The following is a 21,322-nucleotide window of genomic DNA, read 5'->3' on the forward strand; positions in this document are numbered from 1 at the left end:
TTAGGGATAGGTCTGTGAATTATACAAGAATCCCGTTGTCATAATTATGTTACTGGGCTCTGCTGGAGTCAGGAGGAGAACTGGCCTGAGACTGCATCTACATGTCCACAAGGAGACAGGATGATTCGTGACTCTCAGGTAACCCTGGGGACATGGATAATAGAAGGATGAATTTTGAAACGCTTTTTTGTAGGTCTTTTAGTGTAAATTTTCTTCCTTCATTGGTAGCTTGTCTGTCATAAATGGCTTTTAAAAATATTTATTTAGTTATTTAATTTACAGTGCCCTTTTACAGCTACTTTTACTGAGTAGGAACTGCAGGCACTTTTCCATTCAAATATGCATTTCAGTGTTGTATATACAGTTACTAGTTACTCTTAATTAGGCATAAACTGGATAGTTTTTCTATATATGTAATCTTTATGTAACTATTTTTAGGAGTGCAAAGGGTAGTTTTCTGTAAAGAATGTATTGAGAATAATAACATTTGGAATTCTGCTGTCAAACATTTGGAAGCACCAGATTAGCAAGTGAAATTCTGCTGTTCAGCTATATATTTGGCACAGATTCAAGCAGCTTTACAGGAGGGTTTTTAACTGGGTTTGTACACACCATGTCTACCAGCTGATGAGCTGTGAACCTACCTAGAGATTCTTCATTACAGAGAAGGTGATTAATATTTCTTGGCACTTGGAAATGCCATGCAGCCATCACATTTTGCATGAAGAAGGGTTAGAGCAGGAAGCCACTGTCTGAGAGGCTGCAGGGTACCGTGCCTGGAGCCATTGCAGCAGCACAGTGTGTGATGGAGGGGATTTATGAATGGGCCTTGCTGCAGACTTGTGTGACTTGGAGCCTTGCTTAAGGATGCCTACTGAGCTAAGTCATTGCCAGTGGGAAAGAACATTACCAGTTCTAAAATAGGAGATTTTACAGCTGTCTTTTAAAATATGTAGGTAGGTGATTTGGGTATAGTTTGAGATTGTCTATAATCATATCACATTTCCTTATTGTTCTGAAGTGAGAGCAAAATGGTATATGAACTTAGTTTCTACATAGAACAACCAGAGTAGTTTGTTTAGAACTGTTTGTGCCACACATTGACAGCAAAATGTGCAGCAAGGCATGAGTGATGGGAAGCTTCCTGCATGTCCTTGGGTTCATGCAAGAACTGGAACCAGTGCAACTCCTGATAAGATTATTTCAAAAAAACATTCCAAGATTATCAGAAAGGTTTCACTGTATCATAAAAGAAAAAAAAAATACCCAGGTAAAATACAGCATGCAGAAGCAGTTTTCCAGCTCCTCCCATTGCTGCACTCAAGTGACACAGTTATAGTTAACTTTGGATTATCAATCACTGTGAAACAGAATGGGAAGGTTGTACATTTGAACAGCTTTTTCACTGCTTTTGCATTCAATGATGCGGCTCTCAGAACCAATACTGGACATGGAAATGGCAAACTACAGTGAAGTTTTAGATCCAACATATACAGCACTGGAGTTCGAAACTATGCAGATAATGTATAATGGCAATGGTGAGTTCTGCCCTTTGAGGCAAATTCAAGCCAGTTAACAGAAAAAGTGAAGTGTAGTAATGCTATAAGGTGTTACTTAAATGTTTTATTAATGGAGCATTTGGGGGTTGTTTTCAAACTACAAATCTGCTCTCTTACACATCATCGCTGACTCTGACTTAGTAACATTATAATTCTTTAAGTAAAATAAAAGAGAGGTTATATATAATAAAGTAGCTGTACTGTCACCAGTCAGTTAGTCAAAGGGGAAAAAATGGTCTATTCAGCAGTTGTTTTATTTACTGTAAGACAAATGAATAACTAGTATTGACAGTTTGGACATGGAAGTATATTTTGTATATAACTTTCAGAAGGAAAGGAAAAAATTATCTAGAGTTTTGTGAAAAAAAATAGCTACTGTTTCTTGATGCCTAGTTTCTAATTGTTATACTAATATTTATTTTATTTAAGCATTAATCTAGCCTTTCTAGCTAAGTGTATATATACACAAGAATGATTTAAAAAGAATCACATTGGCTTTCTAGAGGACAGTGTTTAGTTGAGAAAAAATATTTGCGTTTGGTTAATGTAACACTTTAGGCAGATTTTTTTAATGCAGTTTTTGAGTTTTTTTCTCAAGTTATGCTTGAAATAGAAAGCACATAATTTCATTCTGCCATCTAGTACTGACAAAAAATGTGAATAAAAGTATCAAGCAAGTTAAACTACTCAAAAATGTCCTTTCAAATCTTTTAATACACTAAAAATGTTTGTTTATTGTGTCTTAAAGTATAATTCATAGTTCTATCGTAGTATGTATTTTTAAAAGGCAGAACCTTTTATTTGCAGGAAAAAATTTAGCACCTGCTACATAGAACATAATTAACTTTTTATTGTTGGGCTTTAAGTTTTATCTGAATTACTGATGTTAAGTTACAGCAAGTTCAGTAAACAGAAGGTTAGATTTGGTTATCAATTTAGGAAGAAAAACCAGAACTTTATGTAACTAAATTTGTAGATGTCAACAATGATTATATAACTTTAGATGATTTCTCTGCTTTTTGTTCTGAGTATTTCATCGGTCATATGTTTTTTGCTGAATAGCACCCTTTTGGATCTGTTAATGTTAAATAAAATGAGAAGGCATATTAGGGAGGTTGTGCATGGTTGCATTATGTGTTGGAGATAGAGCTGGTTAAATTATCACTGTAAGTGATTACCTTGATAATTATTAGTTATCAGGTACAGCCTTTTTATATTTAGAGTTTGTATTGTGTTTAGCCTAAGTATTTTCTTATAGCATTTATAAAAACATTGTATTGTTATAGTGTTAGTTTGGAACTGAAAGCTGCCCCTTATGAACCTTCCTGTGTATCTTTCCTAGCTGTTTAAATTAATTAGGAACATTTAGAGAAGTTTAACAAGCCACATTCAGGCAGATTACACAGTTCTGTTGAAATCAAAGAATTTTTCAACATCCGGTCAGTTTTCTAGACATTTTGATTCATAATAACAGCAAAGAAAATAAGTATGCCCTTATACATACACACACACACATATATATATATATATATGCGCGTGCACAACTGATATTGTATTTTCAATTATTTTTCTATATGATGCAAAACTACAAAACTTAAAAAAAAGGTCCTATATTTTTCTAAAGCAATTCTTTAACCTAGTTTAAAAGTAGTTTAAAATTTTCCAGTCATGACAATCCTAATTTTAAAATAAATTATTTACAGAACTGAATTCTTCTAAGATTTCTTTTTGATGTAATTTCTATCAATTACAGCTCAGTAAAACAAAACAAAACAGAAAGGTTGCTTCTCTCCGTATCTGAATAACTCTTTAACTTTTAAGCTCTGTGGGACACAATGGAAATTTTATAATGTATTTGTGTTTTACATTTCGGTTGGATCTATACAATATGAGTAATATTATGTATCAATATTAACAGTTTTACTGTTCATCCTGTATACTGTTCATGAACTCATGAACTTGACTTTTGAATTCATTTTTACATATCTGATTCATGTGACACTCTTTCCTCTCCTGGATGAATCAGCTAGAAATGTTAGGATATGTTTTCCTTCTGTTTAAACCAGAAGCAAACCAGAAAAATCTATTTTGCAATTGTTTCTTTGAAACATGTCTGTTAACGTTGTGACTCAATAGCTGGTTTGATTTCAGGTGAATTTATTCAGTAGTGTTTACCATATTCAGTGACTAATTGTTAATCACATAGCTAATATTCTGTGCAAGACTGCACCATTGCTCCTGTCAAAAATATCTTCAAGGAAATAAGAGACATGTTAACAGTGGGTTAATACCCTTAGCATGTATTTTTGTTGTTTTGGTTTTTTAAAATTAGGTTGTACAAAATCCTTTTTTTGTTTCTTTTTTTAATGTCATATATCTTTGTAAGAGAGTTGCCAGCTATCGCTATCTTATATGAGAGGTGATACATGAGATCTTAAGACTGCTTTGTGCCAAAGTTCCTCTTCATGTTAGTAGGAACATATGTAGGAACATTTGTAATTATAAATGCAGAGGAGCACTTTAATTTTTAGCCCTTCAGCTGAAAAGAGTTTAGAGCACAATTATTTGTTGTAATGAACTTCATAAGTTCTTTTAACATATCTATCACTTTGAAAGTGTTCATGTCAGTGAGTATCAGATGTAATCAGATGGGTCATACTATATAAATCCTAAGTGGCAATTAAAAGAGAAAAGGCCAGAAAAAGCCTCTATTTAGGTACAACCTGCTCATGGGGTGGTCTTTGGAAGTCTTATCCATAACTATGTATGTTCTTGTCTTTTGTCAGACAGTTCAGGAGAAGCTGTCAACATGAATGCTGCTGACAACGGGGTCAGTAGTCTCTGTGCAATATGTGGAGACCGAGCGACCGGAAAACATTATGGAGCTTCCAGCTGTGATGGATGCAAGGGATTTTTTAGACGTAGCATAAGGAAAAACCACGTCTATTCATGCAGGTATTTCAAAAGTTCATCTAGAGGCACTATATTAATGAATTTAAGCAAAAATTATATTTATACTTTATCAGAATTTTTCAATAATGTCAGGGGATTTTCAACTTTTTCGTAAGGAATGCTAATTACACATTCCAGAAATTATTTTCCAGGTGCTTGATGATATTGTTGATATCATTACATCACTCACAAGCTGTTTCACTCTTTTATTTATGATTACAAAAGTAATCTCTGAAAAAAAAAAAGGGAAAAATGATCATATTTTCACTTCAGTGTAAAAACTGTAATATTTAACTGTTTTCTGAAATTCTTCCCTTATGAAGGTATCTTCTGAATAGAAAGTCTAAGATTTATAAATCTTGTTTTAAGGACTGTACAAACACATCTGCACATACTCCCACCTGGTGTGACACACAGGTCTTTTGAGCAGCCATTTCCCTCTTCTGTCTGAATGGCAATCTGTTAATTTCCAAATGGTGCCCAAAATATCACACTGCACCATGTTTGATGAAATTATCTGTGTAGGCTCAGGGCTATAAACTGTCTGTTCTGAGTCATAAGCAGAATATATGGAAAACTCAATGCAATTGAACAAATCACTGAAGGGGAATATTGGGTTTTCATGCCAAGATTTTGGTAGTGATGGGGTTACAAAAGTGGATTCTTGTGCGGAGCTGTCAGAAGTGTCCCCTCTGTCTGGGGAAGCCAATGCCAGCCATCTCCAAAATTACCAAAGCTGAGCTTTGCTATCAACAGTGGTGGTAGTAATTGGGGGGATAATGTATTCAAGAAGAAAAAATAATTATTGTGCAGAAAAAAATTGTAGCCAGAGAAGAGTAGTGACAATATGAGAGAGGAACAGCTCTGCAGACACCAAGGTCAGTGGAGAAGGAGGGGGAGGAAGTGCTCTAAGTGCTGGAACAAAGATTCTCCTGCAGCCCACGGTACAGGCCATGATGAGGCACGTGTCCTTGTGAAACCCATGGAAATCCACAGGGGAGCAGATATACACCTGCAGCCCATGGAGGAGCTGCTGCTGGAGAAGGTGAATGCCTGAAAGAAAGATGTGACCTCATGGGAGGACTGTGCCAGCAGCAGGCTCCTGGCCAGACCTGTGACCCTGTGGAAGGAAGACCCCACACTGGAGAAGGTTTTCTGGCAAAACTGTTGACCCTGCAGGGGACACATTGCTGTGGCAGCCCAATCCTAAAGGACTGCACATTGTGGAAAGCACCCATGCTGGAGGGGTTCATGAAGAACCAAGCCCATGAGAAGGATTAACATTGGAGAAATTTGTGGAGAACTGTCTCTGTTGGAATGGACCTGACATGGAGCAGGTGAAGACTGAGAGGAGTCCTCCATTGAGCAGGAAGAAGCAGCAGAGACAACATGTGGTGAACTGACTATAGCCCCCAGTCTCTGTCCACCTATGCTATTGTTGGTGATGATAAAACTTACAAGAATGTCTTGTTACTGGAAATGTTTCCTACACTCTTCTTTGGTTGTGTAATATTCTTAAAAGAAGACGTCTCCCTTATAGATATCATACAGTGATATAGCATAGACATACCCCTAAAATGGTGTGTTAAGAGCTGACATAAGTGATTTCAGGAAGAGCTCTGCTTTTGCAGAGTCTGTTTATCTAACAAACAGATGCAAAGAAAAAAAGGCAGACATAGAGAGAGGGACAAACGGCTCATATGCAATCCCTTAGGCACACCTGTAGCTGTGCATGATAGCCTGGGTAAGCTGCCTTGCAGTGTCATGCTCCATGTATTTCCTCAAGTCTTTATTTCATTGTGTAGGTTCCTCTCATTTCCTGTTTAGGTTGCCATCTGTAGTGATAAAACATGCAGCTTGTCCATTGTTACCTCCCAGTAGGAGTAACACTGCCAGACAAGGGTAATGGTTTTGCAGCTAAGGGGCTCCTCTATGCCAGCAGCATTTGGCTTTTTCTTTGATTGTTCTTTGCTTTTTCTATTTGCAGCTTTTCTTCATTTTTTTCTTCCACTTCCATTTGATGCAGCCAGTTACTGACTTACAAATCAATTGAGGTATAAACGATGTACATACCTACAAAATTTTCCACACTTGCCTATTCCAATGCATACATGTTTATACATGTGCATATATTCCTGGAAAACTTGCAGGTATGAAATACCTCTCAAAACTGATTAATAAGGAAGAATAATCATTGCAACTGAAGCTGAGAGTCTGTGGTTACAGGCATTATTCTGACAGGACAGATTAATTGTTTTTTTCTTTGTAATCAGGGTGCTACTTTATTAATGCTTTATACATTTACCTTTTCTTGTCTCTGATAGATTCAACCGACAGTGTATTGTTGACAAGGACAAAAGGAATCAATGCAGATATTGTCGTTTAAAAAAGTGTTTTCGAGCAGGAATGAAAAAGGAAGGTAATGAAGTAATTTATTATTTGATATACAAAGAAAAAGTCCAAATTAGATTTGAAATATAATGAAAATTCTAAAAAACTCCAGCAGAATAAACCAATGGAAAGTCGGCTACAATACCTTCATAATGGGAAAGTGCTTTTATATTGAGGTGAAATGAATGTCTACTAACTTTCAAGGGAGTAAGTAATTCTAGCGCTTGGGGCATTAACAAGTCCATGTGAATTTGCAACTGTATAATTCATTAATTCTGGCACCAAAATTCATTGATTTCTACATATTGAGCCATATGCTGGAGTATTTCAAAAAAAGAGATTTTACTTAAAATGTTTACCAAAAGTGAGTAATAAAATCACTGTCTGGCTGGTTTTTCCCCTGCCCTAAGTAATGACAGTGCCAATTTACTGGTTCTTCCCTTAAATTTAAATGTATGAAACATTTAAGCCAGACAAAGGACTGTGAAATTGAGTGAAAAAGTGGTGGGAAGAGTAGTGGTAGCAGTCAGTGGACACTCCACTCCATTAATTAATAAAAAATCTAATTTCCCTAGAGCTTGATATAGGAAAATTGTTACTTAGGATCTCACTGACAGATATGAGAAGCATGTGTCACAGTGATTCTTCAGTCAGAGTCAAAGGACCAGATCACCACAAGATCAGAGCAACAGGGAAAGAAGACCAGTGCAAATATTAGAGGGTTTATTTTTTTGTTTGGGCTGTTGTTTCAAAGACAATAATGATGTAGAGGTAAAAGATATCCTTATCTGTTTCAAATACACACTCAAATGTGGTTTGTCACAAACTTTGCTACCTTTTTTGTCTGGAGCATGGTGCATCCGCTTGCAGGCCGGCCTGAAATGTGAGTGCTTAGTTCTCTTGTAATGTGGCTATCATTCTTTTTATCTGTACAAAGGAAGCTTTTTCTTTATGCACTTAAGTATCTGTCCTGTAGCAGTACTTTGCTAGTGATCAAGTTATTGGTATGAGGTAAAATGGACTTTTCTCCTTGAAGCTGTTTGGGGATATTCTAAACAGTGTTACACAGGGTATGAAATAGGTTTGCCTACTAATGTCGATCTCCTTTAAGACACTTTGGCCTTTTGGAATTTGAGCCATTTAATTAAAAATATAAATTAAACCATTGTATATATGTTATGAATCTGATGTGAAGAAAGGGGAAGATCTGTGAATATGCAGCGGCCCTAGAAGTTTTGCAAATAGCAGAACTTCACAGACTTTCAAAACCTGGAATTAAAGAATAGTTTATCTCAGAAGGGACATCTAGAATACATCTAATTCAGCTCCCACTTAAACCAAGGCTGACATCTAGATTCAGTCAGGTTGCTTGGGTCCCTGTCCAGACAGATTTACACAGTCTGTGGGAGGGGAGATTGAACAAAATCTCACTCTGCAAGCTCTTCCAGTACTTGACCATCCTCATTGGGAAGGGTTTTTTTCCTTATAACTAGTTAGAATATATATTACTGCAGTTAGGGTAGTGTCCATTGGGTCTTGTTTTTTCATTATGCATCTGAGAAGAATCTGGCTCCATTTTCTGTATGCTACAGAAATGAAGACCCTCACAGTCATGTTGCTCCTCTTTTTTCTACATAAGCACAGATGCCTGCACCTTGTGCATCTTGTGGATTACATCTCCATAGCCCTCTGCTGGACACTACCTAGTTTTCCAGCATCTTTCATGTGCTGGGGAGCCCAAAACAGAGAAATGCTCATTTCCCTCAAGATGCTAATGCAGCCTAGTGCATGGCACAAAATTTTTAACCCACTTAATGCTACTCTGCCTTACTCTGATCCCACTGTGTCTAAGACTTTCAACATTGCTTTTGTTGTTTATGACCTCCCTAGATGATCAGGGCATGTCTCATAGCATAAGTATAGCATAGAGTCTGTGATAGATTTTCATGTTTTTAGCAAATCTCTTTCTTTTCTTTGGGACAAAGATAAGAGAGACTTCAGTTATTAAAAGCTTTACAAGTCCTCTTTGAGCAAATGTACCACCCTTCTCATGGAGTCTCTATTTAAGGCAATTTTCGCCTGAATTGACAATAAAACTTTAGTCACATAGTCTAGTCCAATAATCCAAAATTATGTGTATGTAGAAGAAAATTAAAGCATCCACCTATGGTGGTAACGTGCTCCACCAGTGATTGTCACTAGTGGTGTATTGTCAGAATACCTTACTATTTTTGCAAAACTAATCAATGCTGATTTTATTTTAATTGACTATGTTTGTTTCAGCGTTGGCTGTTTGTTTCAGCATTCTTTTACAAAAGGTTATATTTTCTCTTTTAGTGAGTGTACTAACTGCAAAAAAGTTAGTGCACCTCTGGAATAAACTGTGTGCATCGTTCAGATAAATCCTGAACCTACTCAGTGCACAGAGGTATTTTTGTTTTTTTCTAATTAAAATCTCTTGTACTATTCCTTAATTCTGTAATGCAGATTGTTTCCCACAATATAATAAATGTATCTTTGGGAATAAAGTGGTGCTCTTAAAAGACAATGAAGTTCCTCATGCAACAGAAAGATTTCCATTGGCACAAATATTTTTTTCCCCTTTTTCATTTTCCTTGGCCTAATCTTGGACACGATCTAGGTTTTAGAAGGATCTGACTGTCAGTACTTATTTTTTTTCTTCTTCCTTTAGTTTAAAAGCATACTTTCTTGCCTCATAAACCTTACATGTGCTGATTAAAGATTCCCTATCCAAAGCTCTTTCAAATGCCTGTTTTTGGACTCCATGAGACAAAACTTATTGAATTTACTGTCCTAAAACTTTCTTGGTGTGCTGGTATTTCGATTTTTTTTTTCCCCTGTAACTTAGTTAATATTCCATAAACTGGCTAGGAATGCAATGTCATTGAGGAGGAACATGAGATTTAAGTTTCAAAATTATTTTACTAGTGGATTAAATTCATTATTCATTCCTGTTTCATTGTTTCCTACAGCAGAGCATGAGTAGGACGTTCATACTTCCTCTGAGAGATATTTTTTCAGTGGTGATGCTGTACCCCTTGACCTGTTTGGCAGTCTGGAAATATCCATTTCTGCTGTTAACATAAAGACTGACTTATTAAATTGGTTGAAATTGAGACCATGTGTTCAAGTTCAAAGGAAGAAAGAGGTTTGACTGTAATTAAGCTAGTGACAGAAGTGCAGATGATTCAGTGTCTATCTGCAATTAGTTATTTTTTACAGGCAAGTAGTGTTCCAACAGAGACTGTAAGCATGCATTATCACCCTTCCTCATCACTCAGATCTAAACACAGATCTTCTTTGAATGTCATATCTTTCAGTACTTAGAGTTATCTTCTGGAATCTAGTAAAGTTCTGAAATTATTCTTTGTGTCAGTGTTTACTAGTCAATAAATGAGATGACTATTCTTTTCCAGCTGTACAAAATGAACGGGACAGGATAAGTACAAGAAGAAACACTTTTGATGGCTGCAACAGTCCCTCTATTAGCACATTGTCACAAGCCGAGACACTCTCCCGCCAGGTACTGAGATCCATCTCAAAATTGTTTAGTAACGTTAAGACCACTTTTACTAAAATTAAATACTTCTCAATTTCTTACTGTATCAAAAATAATTATTGAGATTACTTTTTTCCTACTTCCAAAATGCACACAGCTTCCTCTTTTCAATGGAAGAAGCGGTAATAGAATACATTCTTGAAGCATAGTCAATAAAAAAATTCTACTTTGTCCAGAACAATATGTCTTAGGCACCTTTCTTAATAAAGGTTTATGGTTCTTACTGCTTTTAAATCATTTGCTGTCTTAGGCAGCTGGTGGCATCTATCTATCCTTGTAGCAGGCTTTCCCATGAAACATAGGTAAAAAATTTGTCCAAAGCTATTACATTCAAAGGGTTGTGGACACTCATTTCCTTACTTTCTTTTGAAAATCCCATTTTTAATATCCTTAGATATTATAGGTAAGACAAACAGAAGTGTTCCAACTGCAGAGTCTATTCACATCTCACTTTTAAATTTTCTTTGCTTCATCTGAACTTCATTTTCTCTTTTTCTTTTTTTTCCCCTATCGAATCAATTGCTGAATGGAACAATCTCCAGTCCTTTTCTGCACCTCAGATAAATCATGGTCATTGATTCTGCATTCTTGCACCTCTTACTAACTTGCTTAGAATTTTACTGCCACCTTTATGATTTCATGCTGACTGATTTATACATCCCCAAATGTTTTGTAATCTCATCCTTTATAAGCATCTCTCTTAGGCTGGAACTGCCTGTAGAGAATTGATGCAGGAATTACTGGGTTATAGTCTTTGGCACATATTGCATGTCCAGGCAGACTAGATGAATATAATGTACCTTCCTACCTTTCCTACCTATACAGTATGAAAAATATATCTATATTTATCTCCTTCATAATTTTTGAACTTGCTTATTGTGCTTTTTTATAATACTCCTTAATCATTTCCAACTGGTATTTGCAATTCAGGAATAAGAACTGTCTTGAATAGAATCACATCCTCAGCTGTTTATAGCACAAAATTCTTTTCAAACAGTAGGTTCTTGGCCTAAAACATCTCCTTGTGTATACACAAATTTATTGTACTTACTATTTGTTGTGTTTTGCTAGAACAGTCTTGCTTCCACTATGTCAAGAATATATGAAGATACAGTCTTGACCTCAAAGTCCAAGAGACTTCATTAGCACGATGAAAAAGCAAAGAAGTCCTAAAAGTACTTCTTTTCCCTCAATTGAATAGGTCTGTAAGATGAGTTCAATCCTGAGAAGAGACTTAGAGCAGGTGGTAGTGTCTCAAACATCCCCAATCCAAGTACTTCAGCTGTGAAATGAGGAAGATGGTGGCGTTCATCTCTTTTGAAATGTTCACATTAAATAAGGAAAAATAGATATTTTCATCCTTTTTGAAGTGTTCATAATAAATATGAAAAATTAGTAATTTTGTTCCTTAAGATCCTTTATAAGGGGGAATTGTCTAAGTACAATTTTTCTCATACACACCTGGGAGAGGCTTCCAGGATTATGTAAATATGAAAAGGGCATGCTGGACTCTCATATGAGTAAAGGCATGTGTCCCTGAAGGCTTACAGAACAACTGGTATACAGTGTTATATTTTCATGTTCATAAACACATTAATGGGTACAAGTTACACTAGGAAAGATTTCACCTCAATATAAGAAAGAAATTTTTTACAGTGAGAACAAGCAATTACTGGAGCAACCTTTCCAGGGGTGTGGTGGAGTCCTTATCACTGAAGATTTTCAAGATGCAATTGGACAGGATGTTAGCTAATCTCGATGATTCCTTTCCCATAAAAGATGGGATTAGATAATCTTTCAAAGTCCTTCCTAACCTGTGCTAATCTACGATTCTATCAAGTCAGTGAGTCCTGTGTTGTACCCCATAAATGAAATGCAGGTTAAAACAACAGAAAAATAGAAATTGAAAAGTTCATAGCTTCATATCCTTGTCAAGACATACAATCCTGAGTTCATAATGAACTCCATGGTATTCATCCCAATCCCCAGCAGAAGTTCACCAAGTAATTTCAGCATGGAGACTATAGTTTGTAATGTAAGACGCAATTTATAAAAATGCACAGCTTTAAATAAATATATTAAGTAAAGGACAATGTATTAATTTCATGAGTCAGTATGTCTAACAGTTAATATACCTCTTCTTTGCCTTCTTGTATTATCTTCTAGTTGCTGCATGGTTAGTATCATTTTCAGGTAGATCAGAGTGTGACCTACTGTCAGAAATCTCTTCTTTGTACCTTTGAATCATGATCAAGACCCCTTTTACTCTTCTGGAGAAAAATGAAATGTATTGAATTTCTTTACTGTCTTTCTGTACTGAAGGTTTTCTAGACCAAATCACTCTGGTAGCTCTCACCTGAATGAATATAAGTATTTTCAGCCTCCTTTTTGTAGAGGAGATGCCAGAAACAGATTCATGATTATAGCACGGATTTCACACATTCTCTGTCTACAAAGAGGCAATACCTCTAACCTTTTTGCTACATGATAGCCTTTGAATTATGTGTCTGAGGAATTTTTCACCTGCCTAGCTGCTGTATTTCCCTGAGAGCTAATGTTCAGCTGGTTAACTGACATAAATATCTAAGCTGTTTTCACTGTTTTACACTGCTGAATTATGTAGGAAGCACAGAGCTTTAGTTCAGAAGCACAGTTCCTTTTGACTACCAAGGATATGGGATTTCACTAGAGATCCCACTGTGGGGTTTAACATGAGTATATGAATGAAGGGAACTGGTAGGAGTCAAACTAAATACTTTCCACCATCCTGAAAAGTGTAGGAATGTGATAGTGGAAGAGCAAACAATTAATTTCTTTTCCTAAGGAAGATAATTATGCTACATAATTCCCTGAATATGCTTTCAGTAATAAAACATAAAGGGAAAGTTAGTTTTATGGGCCTTGTACAGTGATCTTTTTATTTTCTTTTTCTTTTTCTTTTTCTTTTTCTTTTTCTTTTTCTTTTTCTTTTTCTTTTTCTTTTTCTTTTTCTTTTTCTTTTTCTTTTTCTTTTTCTTTTTCTTTTTCTTTTTCTTTTTCTTTTTATTTTTTCTTTTTCCTTTTTTCATTTTTTCTCTTTTTTTCCTTTTTTCATTTTTTTCTTTTTCACTTTTTCTTTTTTTTCTCTTCTTCTTCTTCTCTCATTTTTTTTTTTTTCCTTTTTTCTTTTATTTTGCCTTTTCTGCTTTCTTTTTATTTTTGCTTCCCTAGTATGATAGCAACTATAAACTGGCCTTACCTTCTCAGGTTTGCCTTTATCTTAAGCTGGCTTTCCTGCTGGCTCAAGAGAAAGCCTGGTTTTGTTCCTTTCCTTGAAAAGTCATTAAGAATTTCAGGAATTGGCTCAGTAGAAGTGCCCAGCTTCAGGCCCAGGAAGATATTGCTCTCTTGCCATTTCACAGAACACTGTTCCCTGCAGGTGGTCTAATGCACACTCATATCCTTTACAGTTCCTCTGAAACATCTCAGACCTCTGCCTATACCACTACTTCATCATTACAAACCATTCTCCTCCAGGCACTAAAACCCCATTTTACCTTCTAAAGTTAATGATACTTGTCTTTACACTAGAAGAACGTACTACCCCTTTATCATTCTCTTTGTCTTATTATCTCTGTCCCTTAATATTACTACGTGCCACTATGAACTTTTTTTTTTTTCTGAAATGAAGTAAATGTCAACCATGTTAAAGAAAAAAAAAAACAACCCAAAACACCTCCCTTCTACAAATGAAAAGAGCTCTATATTTTTAAAAATAGTACTGTGGAATGAGAAGATATTGTACCATGATATGATTAATTAAAGTTTTAGCATATTGCAATACAAACTGGTAATAATGAGAAAGAAAAATTTATCATTTACGTGCAGGGTAATGGTCCATATGGTCAAGGAATTTCTCAAGAGTATCTGTGATTACTGCTATGATTTTTTTCTTACATATGCTATTAACCAGTGGAAATAAAATGATATGAAATTTAACATCATTCATTTTTTCTCTCATTGGCCAGATCTCAATTTCCAGTCCTGGTGCTAGCACTGATATAAATGTTAAGAAAATTGCTGGTGTTAGTGATGTCTGTGAATCTATGAAGCAACAACTTTTGGTCCTGGTGGAATGGGCTAAATATATTCCGGGCTTCTGTGAACTACCACTCGATGACCAGGTATAGGAGGAGACCAAAGAGAAAACTAATTACTGCTCTGTTATGCCTGTGGTATTTAAACATCAGCATGAAGCACTCATTCTTTTTTTGTCTGAACAAATAGAGCTGAGTACTAGACCTCCCCTCTTAATTTATTTTATTTAAGATGTGAAGTAGCACCACCACAACAGACATGACCTGAACAAAAAGAAGCAGCAAGGCAGCATGGCTTTAAATGTTTTGTTCTTTTTTTAGTGTTTGGGAAACAGAAAATTTTCTGACCTTAAAAAGTATTCCTTTCATGTTCACCTTTCATTATAATATGGTATAAGACAGCATGTTATTTAATATGATGGAAGACTTCTTTACTTGCACAAACCAAAAGCCATTAGAATCTCAAACAAATTCCAAACATACTGATATCAATCCATAGCAAACAATCTTTCATACAATACAGTGTACTAAAATTATATTGTATATAATAAATGTAAGGAAAAAAAAGCACCAAATATTGAAAATTCATAAGAGTTTTTATGACAGAGGTGTGATCTAACATCACATTTGTAATATACTCTTATATATCACTGGCTTGTAGAGTGGGTTGTGCTGGCAAACCCAGAACCAGAATCTTCACATTGTGAGGATCAGTTCTCTGACAAGCAGCCTCAGAAGGACATTAATTCATTGCTTGGGATCTCGTGATTCCACATTAAAATTTGATTCATTTTAAAAATCATGCTTTGAACTGGAATTGTATAAATCCTTCTTTTTGCTTCTTCAGTCTCTCAGTTTTTTAACAGAATCCTGCAAGTGTTCGGTCATCCTTGGTTTGAACTGAGTCATTCCCCTTTGTATCATTCCTCAGGAATATGGGTCTGTTTCAGGCCACAGGAAACTCCCCAAAAAAGAAGTTAAATGATGTCTTTGCAGACCCACAGAGTACATATGTTCAGCATACTCAAATCAGTTTAAACTGTTCATGGGAAAAAGAATTTCAAATGTCATTATTACACAAGGGCAACAAAAGCAAGCAAAAAAATTGCTTCTTTTAGTGTTAAGACAACATGGAGAAAAAGAGGAGGTATCAAATATCCTTAAAATATTCCTATCTGCATTTGAAAACATGAAATGTCAGCTTAGAATGATAGGCTGAAAATGCCCCTGCTGTGCTTGAAGAGGACATGTTGGGAAATACTCTGAAACCTTAAGTACCTTGGAAAAGTAGGGACAAAGATGTTGAGAGATAAAACAAATGCCAGTTTTTCATTTTTTGATAGCCAGTTTCTAAGGGTCATTGTGCATTCAGTTATGAAATAAGCCATCTGGTTTTGAAAAAATTATTCCTGATCTGGGAGTCAGCCTGATTCACAAACCACAGAGGAGACCAAAGCAGCTGAGGTAACTCTACTGAGAACCTGAAGTCTTAACACATAAGTATTACCCAGGCACAGTGTACCTTTATATCTCTCCTAAAATGACTGGCTTGGATTAGAATTACTTGTCAAGTGATGAGTTGTTTGAGGAAATAAAGGCCATTGCTGAAATTTCAAGCAGACATTAAAACTTGAGGAAAGTAAATAGGTGACTAAGAGTAAACTAATAAACACAAGTTCCTTCCTAGTACAAATTGGGATTCCTCTTTGTGGACAATGGTGGCTCTGTCAGCCTATCTAGCTTTGTTGGGACAAAGCTCTTTCGAGTGCCACATAAATTTTTGGTTCAAGAGGAAAATGAAACACTGATAGAACGAAATTTACTCTGACAGTTCATTACAGCCCACTGGAGTTTTTAGTGTCAACTTAAAATGCCAGAGAAAACTTTGTAAGGGAATACACACTAGGAAATAAATGCAGGTAGTATATTTATTGAGAAGTATTTTGCAGAACTTGATGTTTAAAATCTAGACAGAATCTAGATATGACAGAGAATGACATTTTAATTAGAAAGTGCTGTTTTGATGGTGTTCAGATTTTTACAGTCACTTTACATTTTACACTGGAATCTTAACAGTCTTCAACATGTACCTAACACACAGTTAGGTGTGTTCTTTTCTTTCACTCTTATTGAAACTTACTGCTTTATCATCTAATGAGTCTGCTGGTTTTTTTCATGAGGTTGCCCTGCTAAGAGCACATGCTGGGGAGCACCTGTTGCTTGGAGCAGCAAAACGGTCCATGGCATACAAGGACATTTTACTTTTAGGTAAATATTGGTTTTGTTTTACTTACTGATGATGATGTTATAGTACATTAGCAACGATGTAGTCACTTAAGTGGAACAACTGTTCTGGCACAATCAAAGCAATGCATTCTGTAAATGCTAAATAGCTATTAATGACATAATGTCACGTGCCTGTTCTAGCAAAAGCAGGTGGATGGTTTCATGTGAGTTAATACAGGTAAAGGTCTATTGGAAAGCAGAAACTACAATTTAAGGGAGTTCCCTAGCAATCGACTCCTTACCTTATCATCCTTTCTACGCCTTTTCCCATAAAAAAAATTGGAACAAAATAACAACACAAAGGTAAAAACCCCTTTGCTTAGGAAAGGAGTAGCCAGCCTGTTGCACATGTACTATTTTCAGTCTTCATGAAAAGCATTTATCTGGAGCTTTCTCAGGAGTCATTCAGACTCAGAGAAGACTCCATTGGCTAAAATATTAGATAGCATTTTACCTGCAACTCACTTTCCCAAGACCCCTCTCACTTCTTCCTCAATAGTTCCCATATGGTCACCATGTAAACATCATTCCTGCTGTCCCTGCCGCGTGGCAGGTGGGTGCACCCACGGCACAGTGACGAGGCACATCTGCAGGAGCGTTTTCTTGGTCAGCTGAGATGGCTCCTACAGAGGGTTATACTAAGGGAACACGGCTGTCAGGGAAGAGGATGTTGTCACTGATGGAAGCATGTTCATGCAACGGAGAGGCCCAGTTATGAGATGTGTGCTGGTGTGGAGAGTGATGTGCTGAGGCATTTGTTAGCCTTGTTTGACACAGTGCTCTGCCAGTCTGAAGTGCGCTCTGCCCAAAAGGGTCTCATTAGACATGGTCAGCATTGGGGCTGTTTCCTGAGACAGGCTGTTGGTTGTCTTGGACAGGATATTTGATGTGAGGCAGGGCTATATGGAACACAGACTCGGCCTTGTCTCTTCACTGGTGTTGTGGTACAAGGACATTTTCTACTACTTGTTCTCCTTCCACTTGGGGCCTGCCTTTTCATAGCTCTAAATTAGCTTGAATTTATTTTTACCCACATTAAAGTGACAAGAAGGACTTGGTCTGAAGGTATTTCTCTCACCAGCAATCCTTTCAAGATAAAAGCTGTACAAATGTCTTTCTTAAGGTAGTCTTTCTATTTCCCTAGATACAGTTTCACTAACAAAACTAACAGAAACAGGGAAAAATAAATTTGCAATTTTATTTGGATTAGTAATAAGGTAAATAGGAAAACAATGATAAAATAATAGTAAGAAAACTATATATCATGACCATCAGCAGATACACCAAAAGAAGAAACAATGTGAGGCTTCAAGGCTTATTTTTGATACTTGGAGGCAGGTATCTGTTTTATGAGTCATTTTGACATGGATCGCTTGTGATATAGTTATCAGTTTTTCTTTCAAAAACTGCATGCTGGCTTCTGAAAGCTCCACGGTATTCTTGGTGTTCTTCAGAAGGTGAATTAAGATGCGATAGTGGAGACCTCCAAAATGTATATTTTAAAAAACAACCCAAAACCCAAAAGACTCTAGGTAAAATTATTTCTTGACTGAAAATTTTATGATGCTACTAAATTTTATGAGAAACAACAGAAACATCCATTAGAAAACGAAACTTTTTCAGTGTCTCCTCTTTTCTATTGTCAAATCCTTGTCATTTAGCTTGGGATATATTATTTTAATCAGGGAAGAATACATTTTAAGATCAATACATTAATATATTTATCTGTTCTTTAAGCATAAATTTCTTCATACTTGTAAATTCAAATACCAACCTTGGTCCTGTGGACTAATCAGTAACTAAATATTGGTGTACTTATATGTACAGATTATTTACTGGGTGACAGCTATAATTTGCACATATACTCTGTTTGCAATGAAAAGTTGTGTGTGATGCAATAGAGAGTTATTACTTAAAAAAATTAACTTGATCAAGCAATATGAAATGTACTTTTGAAAATTGGCCTAATCTAGTACATTACATCAAAGTGTTTCTATTAATTCATATGTTGGTATTCTTTCTCTCTAAGGCAACAATTACATAATCCATCGCAACAGCACTGAAATGGAGATCTGCCGAGTGGCAAATCGGATTCTGGATGAATTAGTTCGTCCCTTCCAGGAAATTCAAATAGATGACAATGAATATGCTTGCTTGAAAGCGATTGTGTTTTTTGATCCAGGTATTTTTACAAAAATATCTCTCAATTGTTTTACACGTGATTGTATTGAAAGTAATTTTTGTTAATGTAGTATCTGTTCATGTTATCTAGCTGAATGGAAAAGAATAAAATGAAAAACAGTAAGATGCTCCTCCCAAATCATAATATGCCTTGACTTAAAGTTTTTGTCATTTTTAAAGATGCAAAAGGCTTGAGTAATCCATTGAAGATTAAGAATATGCGATTCCAAGTCCAAATCAGTTTAGAGGATTATATTAATGACCGTCAGTACGACTCCAGAGGAAGATTTGGAGAACTTCTTCTTCTACTGCCTACACTCCAAAGCATCACTTGGCAAATGATTGAGCAGATACAGTTGGTTAAATTATTTGGAATTGTTAAAATTGACAGTTTGCTTCAGGAAATGTTACTGGGAGGTAAGCTATCAATTTGTTAAATTTACCATCTTGTATTATGTTTAATTTATATTTAACATAATATAAATTATCTTTATAGAATCCATGGAAAATAATTATATTATTTTATAATATAATAACTGTTAAATATTATTAATATTAAATATTATATTATTATTGAATCTAGGATTTTGGGATGTTGAGGGAACCCTGATGTAAGCTACCACTCTGACTCACTGGTTGAGCTTTGTGTTGTGTAATTGTTAGCTAAAGCCTTCTTGTCTTGGCAGTTCATCTTGTTTAACTTAGTCCTACAACAACAGATTTTGCTATGTACCTCTCAGTAACTACTGGGTTGTCCTGCAATTCCCTAGGCAGATGAAAGAATCCTTAGAAATATTTCATGAAACACACTGTTATTGCAGTCAAAACAGTGAAAATAAACACAGTGCTTAATATGCTTGAAGTCTGCTTAAATTGTTTAATGAATACCCAGAGGCAATTATTCAAATTGCCAATCAAAATATTTACTCTGTGGAAATGTAATTACTGAAGTATAAGTCACTGGCAACAACACGCTCATTTGCATTGATATATGCTCATGTTATTTTTGCAGGTACTTCTAATGATGCCAGTCATCTGCATCATCCAATGCATCCTCACTTAGCCCAAGATCCATTAACTGGCCAAACTGTCCTCATAAGTTCAATGTCTGCTCCTGTACATACAGAACAGATACGTAAGTAATTGCAAGTTAGCCTTCTGTCATAACACTTCACTGTTTCATTTTAAAATATTAATTAGCATGGTGACCTGTCAGTGTTCATAGAGCTATTTCCTCATCATTCTTAAATTAAAATAATTGTGCATTAAAAATGTATGCATGTAAATGGTGTCAAGAATAGACTTTGACCTGAATTTAATTTAATTTAAAAATTCAGCTCAATTTTGATATATCATTGGTTTTACATGCACAATCTTTAATAAACTAAAAATTCTGATCATTAAAATATCCTGTTTCCTGAGCACGTCAAGGCACTCTCTTTTCCAAGGATGCAACAGGACTCCCTTTCAGTGCAGTAGTGTATATATGTAGAGTAGACCAGGCTAATGAAATATATAATTATTTCTGTGGTTTTTTTCAGCAACTCCAGAAACTCCATTACCTTCCCCTCCACAAGGCTCTGGGCAAGAATACAAAATGTCTGCAAATCAAGCTTCAGTCATTGCACAGCAATCTATTTTGAAGCAAAAACCATTGTGATATTTTTATCTATGTCTTATCCTTCCTTCCCTTCCTTCTCTTCCTTTTCATGCACTAGATAGATTGGTAGAACACTTGCACATTTAAAATCTCAGGTTGATAAAGGAAATTATTTCCTCAGCAGCCACTGCTAAGTGGGTGTTCCTTAAAACACCTCATGATTTGGAAAGTAATGCTGTTCTGACTACTGCATACAACTGTAACTGTGGATGCTGCAGTCTGACAAACATGTATAGAGGTAGATATTATTTTTAGGTCTTACAACTGCACAGATTCATGTTTTTATTTCCTGTTTTAGTTGTTGTCTTAATAATATTGTTTTAGGTGTGTATATAATTTTTTCATTGTAATGGAACTGCTTAGTGCTTGTTTAGCTGTGAATTGTAGATATGAAAAAGTGTGTTATTCAGGCAAAAGCCAAGATTCCACTAATATTAGAACATTAGGCTACTAAAAAAGCACATTAATGGAAAAAAAAAAAAGGAAAACATACTTAATGGAAAGAAAACCGCAACTATTTTAAAAAATCCCAATTTTAAAGGACCATCTCTTAAGTAAAATTTCAACAAAAGCATTGGATCCTCCCTGCTTAACAGTTTGTATGAAGCAGAAGGCCTGCCTGGGTGGATATGCTTGA

The 21,322-nt window shown here is 35.7% G+C and overlaps 1 protein-coding gene across 1 annotated transcript; it reads left to right on the plus strand.

The window, feature by feature from the left end:
* Positions 1 to 1,420: 1,420 nt before the first annotated feature.
* HNF4G (hepatocyte nuclear factor 4 gamma) lies at positions 1,421 to 20,685 on the plus strand. Its single transcript, XM_058812875.1, has 10 exons — positions 1,421 to 1,538; positions 4,346 to 4,514; positions 6,836 to 6,930; positions 10,340 to 10,446; positions 14,490 to 14,645; positions 16,739 to 16,826; positions 18,874 to 19,026; positions 19,206 to 19,442; positions 20,038 to 20,160; positions 20,567 to 20,685. Exons 1-10 carry the CDS (start codon positions 1,421 to 1,423, stop codon positions 20,683 to 20,685), a joined length of 1,365 nt encoding a protein of 454 aa, XP_058668858.1.
* Positions 20,686 to 21,322: the final 637 nt, after the last annotated feature.

Source organism: Ammospiza caudacuta, chromosome 1 (assembly GCF_027887145.1).
Source record: "Ammospiza caudacuta isolate bAmmCau1 chromosome 1, bAmmCau1.pri, whole genome shotgun sequence".
Taxonomy (NCBI): Eukaryota; Metazoa; Chordata; class Aves; order Passeriformes; family Passerellidae; genus Ammospiza; species Ammospiza caudacuta.

What these genes read in the sequence shown, in the direction of transcription:
- HNF4G (XM_058812875.1), top strand. Translation starts at nt 1,421, where the DNA reads ATGATGCGGCTCTCAGAACCAATACTGGACATGGAAATGGCAAACTAC. An exon ending in AACCACGTCTATTCATGCAG is followed by an intron (nt 4,515 to 6,835) that starts GTATTTCAAAAG and finishes TGTCTCTGATAG; the next exon opens with ATTCAACCGACAGTGTATTG. An exon ending in TCAGGAAATGTTACTGGGAG is followed by an intron (nt 19,443 to 20,037) that starts GTAAGCTATCAA and finishes TTATTTTTGCAG; the next exon opens with GTACTTCTAATGATGCCAGT.